Source organism: Cydia amplana, chromosome 6 (assembly GCF_948474715.1).
Source record: "Cydia amplana chromosome 6, ilCydAmpl1.1, whole genome shotgun sequence".
Classification (NCBI taxonomy): Eukaryota; Metazoa; Arthropoda; class Insecta; order Lepidoptera; family Tortricidae; genus Cydia; species Cydia amplana.
Window position 1 is genome coordinate 13009910 of NC_086074.1, and position 6787 is coordinate 13016696.

The 6787-nt window shown below is 45.5% G+C and overlaps 1 protein-coding gene across 1 annotated transcript; it reads left to right on the forward strand.

Moving 5' to 3' along the window:
• Positions 1 to 216: 216 nt before the first annotated feature.
• Positions 217 to 5595, forward strand: LOC134649256 (protein Asterix). The gene is made up of 4 exons (XM_063503977.1): positions 217 to 345; positions 426 to 537; positions 972 to 1087; positions 5426 to 5595. The coding sequence occupies exons 2-4, from the start codon at positions 426 to 428 to the stop codon at positions 5522 to 5524; spliced, it is 327 nt and encodes a 108-aa protein (XP_063360047.1). The 5' UTR covers positions 217 to 345; the 3' UTR covers positions 5525 to 5595.
• Positions 5596 to 6787: the final 1192 nt, after the last annotated feature.

A 6787-nucleotide genomic window follows, 5' to 3' on the forward strand; every position in this document is an offset into this window, starting at 1 on the left:
TTATTGAATAAACTTAATAAATATGTATTACGTAGGTATTTAAAGCTTCTACAATCTAGCTGTTTTGAACCATATCAAAAACGGCTAACATTTTAATCACTTTATTTACGTGCAATTCGGACTTCATAATTTTAACACTTGACAGCTGTCGCCATGACATAACATAAATACGATGACATTGACAATGTCGTGATAAAGATCATGTTCATGCTACACCTACAGGTTTTACAATGAGGAATGAATAAATCAAATTAGAAATATCTAAGAGTATATTTATTTCTTTTGGTGCTATCCAGTTATTATTACATTTTAATTATTTGTGGGCCAATCCTTAAATTTCAAAAGGTATATGAAGTTGACCAGTTATTTTAATTCAACAAGGTGCCAAGGGCTTTAACAATAAGATTTAATTGTAATTATTTCAGATGCAATTGACATCAGATCCACGCAGGGCTGACCGCGAGCGCCGCTACAAGCCGCCTCCGCCGTCGTCGGCCCCTGCTGAGGATCTCACCACGGACTATATGAACATTTTGGGTATGACCGCAATTGTTATGAACAAGTGCTATTAAATATATACTTAATTTACTGTAATCTCGAGCTGTGAAAATAGATTTCGTGAACATTTATTTTGAGAGTAAAAATAAATCTAAATAATAATAATATAAGTATGTAATATTAATAATACTATAATACTTTGGCTGTGAACCTGTTGTCTACCAAGCTGTCAAAAAAAGCACCCCTCTATCTACCCTGGCCAGAAATCTCCATCCAGTATTGTGTGCCCCGTATTTGTCACGGATGGAGATCTCCAGCCATTTTAACCTCAGTCAAAAAGCAGTTTTATTAAAATCAAAAGAAATCTGCTTTTCACCTGCAAATCTTTTCAGATGCAAAAAAAAACCTGCATTATATGACATTCAAATCTGTCTTCATGTTTATCAATGAACAACTTCAATTTCTTGTTTAAGGTATGGTGTTCTCCATGTGCGGTCTCATGATGCGCCTGAAGTGGTGCGCATGGACTGCTGTGTTCTGCTCCAGCATCAGCTTCGCCAATTCCAGGGTTTCTGATGATACTAAACAGGTGCTTATTGATTATTGAGCTTCTAACAATTTATTAATCATGCATGTAAAGACATAGGTAAAGTAGTGTACAGTGCATTAGTTTGTCCTAAAAAATATTATTATTTAAAGCAAAACACTTGAGGTTGTTTAATAATAATAATAAATAATAAAAAAAAAAAAAAAAAAAAAAAAAACCGCTGACACTGACAGACGTCCTTTTACATTTCTTTTGATAAAATATATTTTTAAATGTGGTTTTTGCCTTAAAATACTGTTAAATACTCATGTGTGAACCGAGTTATGCGTAAATCATGCGGACAATTGATAAATATGATTAAAAACACCGCGACCATGGGTGCGTTGTGACCTGTGTTGACATTTGTCATACTTCACTGGCAAAACCACCACAATAAGAAATGATAACGAGGAGTCGAGCAAAAGCGGCAACAACAAGCGCACGCCCACCACCCCCGCCCGCCTCGTCCAGTTCCTCGTCCACACCGTCGTCAGGTGACGAGTTCACAACGGCGCCTGACACAGACGGGTCCAGTGACGAGAGCGGGCCGCCGCCGCCGCCGCCACGACCACCTGCGCGACGAGGGCGGCCACCGCTGCCGGCACGCTTGGGGCCTGCGGGACATCCTGCCCCGCCCACGGCTCCCGCTGCCGGTGGTATAGTGCGTCGCATGAGATGGACTCGGCAAATGAACGAGAATGTCATGCGCGCCTATTATGGGGCTACAGAGGGGGGAACACAACTATCCGCCTATCGTTCAAGAATACTGCCTCTGTTTCAGGCTCTTGAACCCACCATCACCGTGTCGGAGCAACGATTATCGGATCAGGTGCGCGTCATTCAGCGGCTAAAGCGGTTGGATGACTCGACACTTGATCGGCTTCGCCTGGAGGCTCTCTCTGCTCGCGCGGCCTCCACCTCGGCGCGGGACCCGCCCGCGACGTTGCCGGATTCGGTGCCCGCACCCGACCAGGCACCGGGGGCACCGCGGGTGGATCTCAACGCCGACGAGGAGGAGATCGCGCAGAGTGTGAGTAGTACAGCCAATGAGCATCTGAGGAGGACTCTGGATGAGGCGATTACGCAGTATCGCTCCACTCCCAACACTAGGCCACGATTACCACGTTTGCCTATGAATAGACGCAATCTAGCGCTAATGGGAGCCCTAAACGCTTTACTAGAGCCATATCTACGGACTAGTAAAGATTTAGATGATACGCACGCGATCATGTATTGCGGAGCCATCGCGGCGTGCCGTGTTGCACGAGTCAAGTTTCCGGACTCTGAACGTGCACCTAGGACCGCCGGAGGTGCCCCCGCATGGCAAATACGGATCGAGCGACGTATCAGCTCCTTTAGGACTCTTATCGCAAAGCTGATCTGCTTCAGGGGGGGCAACAATCGCCCCCGAGTAATGCGCTTTGTAAACCAGGCGTTTGCGGGGACGGATATCAGGCCCCGCGACTACATGGCCAACGTTATGGAGCGCATCGACTTTCTAAAGCAGAAAGTCTACGCATGGGCAAACCGTATTCGCCGCTACAGAGAGCGTGTGGATCGATTCCAGCAGAATCGTCTTTTCCAGAGTGACCAAAGGAAGGTGTACCGAAAGTGGGAGGAAACCAACCTTCGTGAGTCCGACACGCAGCCGCCGGATCCTACTGTCATGACTGACTTCTGGCGTAGCATCTGGTCGGTGCCTGTCGGACACACCGAGGGGGGTTGGATGAATGTTGTCGAGCGTGAGTGCGAGTCCATCGAACCTATGGGGGTAGTCACTATCACCCCCGATGACGTAAGTTGTGCCATCCGCACGGCCCAGAACTGGAAAAGTCCTGGGCCGGATGGATTGCACAACTTCTGGCTAAAATGGTTCCGATGCTCGCACTCGTGCTTGGCAGCACAATTTCAACAAGCCCTCGAGCTTGGTTCTCTCCCACCTTCCTTAACAACTGGTGTCACCTTCCTGCTCTATAAGTCCGGTAGTACCACGGAAGCGAAGAATTACAGACCCATCACGTGCTTACCTACACTTTATAAGCTCCTTACATCCATTTTGAGGACAAAAATCAACGCGCACATTGTCGCTAACAATATTTTGGCCCCCGCTCAAAATGGATGTAGGGTTGGGTCCCGTGGTACTAAAGAGCTCCTCCTCATAGACATGACCATCTGCCAACAAATCCGGCGGAACAAGGAGGCCCTCTCAGCCGCTTGGATTGACTACAAGAAGGCCTATGATTCGGTGCCTCATTCATGGCTGGGGAGGGTCTTAGAGCTGTATAAAGTTGATGCAGCTTTGAGGGCCTTTCTAAGCGCGTGTATGAGACAGTGGACCACAGTCCTTCGTCAACCAGGAGGCGGGGATGACCGCCCTGGCCCGCAGGATTTCATAAGGATTGAGCGAGGAATATTTCAGGGTGATAGTCTGAGTCCCCTATGGTTCTGCCTAGCTCTGAATCCCCTCAGCACCCTGCTAAAGGATTTGGGACTAGGTTGCCGGCTTCGGAGAGAGGGTGAAGTCATTTCTCACCTTCTGTACATGGATGACCTCAAATTATTTGCACCAAATAGCCGAGACTTGACGGAGCTACTGAAAACCACCGAAGTCTTCAGTAGTGCCATCAACATGGAGTTTGGTGTCGATAAATGTGCGGCTATGCATGTACAGCGGGGGAGGGTTGTAAATTCAACAAATTTACAACCTTCTGAGACAATGTCTTTCAGATCTATCTCTGAATCAGAAACCTATAAATACCTTGGTATGTCACAGTCGTTGGGTATTGAGGACGAGGGTATTAGACGGTCGGTGAAGGAGCGCTTTTTCAGTCGGCTCACAAAAGTCCTTAACAGTCTTTTGTCAGGAGGCAACAAAGTGCGCGCCTTCAACGCCTGGGTAATGCCCCTACTCACATACTCCTTTGGCATACTAAGGTGGACTCAGACCGAGCTGGATGCCCTGGATCGGAGGGTCCGATCACTGCTCACCGCGCATCGCATGCTACACCCACGCTCGTCAGTTATGAGATTGTACATCCCACGGAAATGTGGTGGCCGAGGCTTCCTAAACGCCAAGGATCTCCACAACCGCGAGGTGTACAATCTCAGGAATTATTTCCTTAACAACCAGTGTGGGATGCATCGTGATGTGGTGGCAGTAGACAGGAACCTCACGCCGCTCTCCTTGGCAAACGAGAACTGGCGCAAACCTGTGGTACTAAGTACTGCGGATCGCAAGACGGCATGGGAGAGTAAGGTGCTACACGGGCGGTTCTACAAGGCCCTCACGGGACCCGATGTGGACCTGCTCGCGTCGGTGAACTGGTTACGATTCGGGGATCTCTTCGGAGAAACCGAGGGTTTTGCCTGTGCAATTGCGGACGAAGTTATGATGACGAACAACTATCGGAAATATATCCTGAAGGACGGTACGGTCGACATTTGTCGGGCATGCCGCCGTCCCGGAGAGTCACTCAGGCATATCATTTCCGGTTGCTCTCATCTTGCTAACGGCGAGTACTTGCACAGACATAATCTCGTAGCCAGGATTATTCACCAGCAGCTTGCTCTTCTATACGGCCTTGTGGACCGCGAAGTACCGTACTACAAGTATTCACCTGCGCAAGTTCTCGAGAATGGTCGTGCCACGCTCTATTGGGATCGATCTATCATCACTGACAGGACTATTGTAGCCAATAAGCCTGACATTGTGATAATAGATCGATCGCAGCGCCGGGCCGTGCTCGTTGACATCACCATCCCCCATGATGAGAATCTCGTGAAAGCCGAGAAGGACAAGTCTAGTAAGTACCTAGACTTGGCTCACGAGATAACCGCCATGTGGGATGTTGATTCGACGATCATTGTCCCGATAGTTGTTTCAGCGAACGGTCTAATAGCGAAGAGTCTCGACCAACATCTTGAGAGACTCTCGCTAGGTGGTTGGATCAAGGGTCAGATGCAGAAGGCGGTGATCTTGGACACGGCGCGGATAGTCCGCCGGTTCCTCTCTCTGCAGCCCTGACCACCGGCAGCTTGGGCCTTGCCCCGCTGCTGGCGGCACCCTAGGTTAGGTTTTTTATAATATGTTTATACGTATTTTGTATTGTTTTTGTAAGTGTTTTTGTATTTTATTTTTATATCCATATTATAAAATAACCTAGCCTAAGAGTTAAAATAAATAAAGAGACAATATTAATAATACATTAATAAAAGTACATTTTCAGCACCAAATGCCCCATTTACAATATAAAATGAACACAAGCATGTTGCAATTATTCTTAATCATCTATTGAAACCTTCTAAGTATTAAAAGTATTAAAACGCGTTTTTTTGTTTCAGATTGTCAGTTCCTTCATGCTGTCAATATCAGCTGTAGTCATGTCCTACCTCCAGAACCCTCAGCCAATGTCACCACCATGGGCTGCCCTCACCACTTAGTATTAATGAGAGAACTGTTATAATAATATTATTTGTCTGATTATGTTGAAATAAAGATTATTAATTGAATTAAAATATTTTTTCTTATAAAGAAGGTAGGTTATTTTAAACCTTAGCTTAACCAAATTCTTACAAGAGCTAAAAGTCGAATTTCTAAGGATGTTATAAATGTCTGTTTTAACCTTTTGGACGCCAATGACCAATATATACGTACCGCAGGTCCAACGCCAAAGACGTATTATTAATCGGTCATAGACCACAGAGCAACATAGACCTAGGTGCATATGCATAAAGTTCAATTTCAGTTTTGACACTAAGGTGACGTGGCGTCTGAGAGACAGCTTTTGTGTTTGACACGGCGTCGAAAAGGTTAAAGCGAATTTTGTAAGCACAGTCTATAACACAACAATGTCAACAATACAGTCATTTCACGAATCCGTCTAGACAGGGCAATCGTAAGGGGTGGGTCGCGCGCGCTGCATACATCGCCATTGTTAGTAGCTCGGTACTACATACAGGGCTAGCGTGTCTTATTTGAAATGTTTGTAATAAGTATTTGGGCAGTTGTGTAAAAGCCAGTGACAACCCTAACTGTGTTCATGAGCGGTATAAATAAACAATAAAAGCGGCCAAGTGCGAGTCGGACTCGCCCATGAAGGGTTCCGTATTTAGGGGATTTATGACGTATTAAAAAAAACTACTTACTAGATCTCGTTCAAACCAATTTTCGGTGGAAGTTTGCATGGTAATGTACATCATATATTTTTTTAGTTTTATCATTCTCTTATTTTAGAAGTTACGGGGGGGGGGGGACATACATTTTACCCATGGTCTAAGTATATTATTATACCATGCATTTTACCACTTTGGAAGTGTCTCTCGCGCAAACTATGTTTCAGTTCTAAGTATGGGGAACCCCCAAAATTTATTGTTTTTTTTTCTATTTTTTGTGTGAAAATCTTAATGCGGTTCACAGAATACATCTACTTGCCAAGTTTCAACAGTATTGTTCTTATAGTTTCGGAAAAAAGTGGCTGTGACATACACGGACAGACAGACAAACAGACATGACGAATCCATAAGGGTTCCGTTTTTTGCCATTTGGCTACGGAACCCTAAAAAGGGTATTAATCAAAAACGGTTTAACCAAGTTCAGTATTATTCACCACAGGTGAATCGTGAATGTAAAATATATAATATAGCTGGTCAAGCAGATCTTCAGAGATTCATCAGAGACGGACAGACAGACAGACATGACGAATC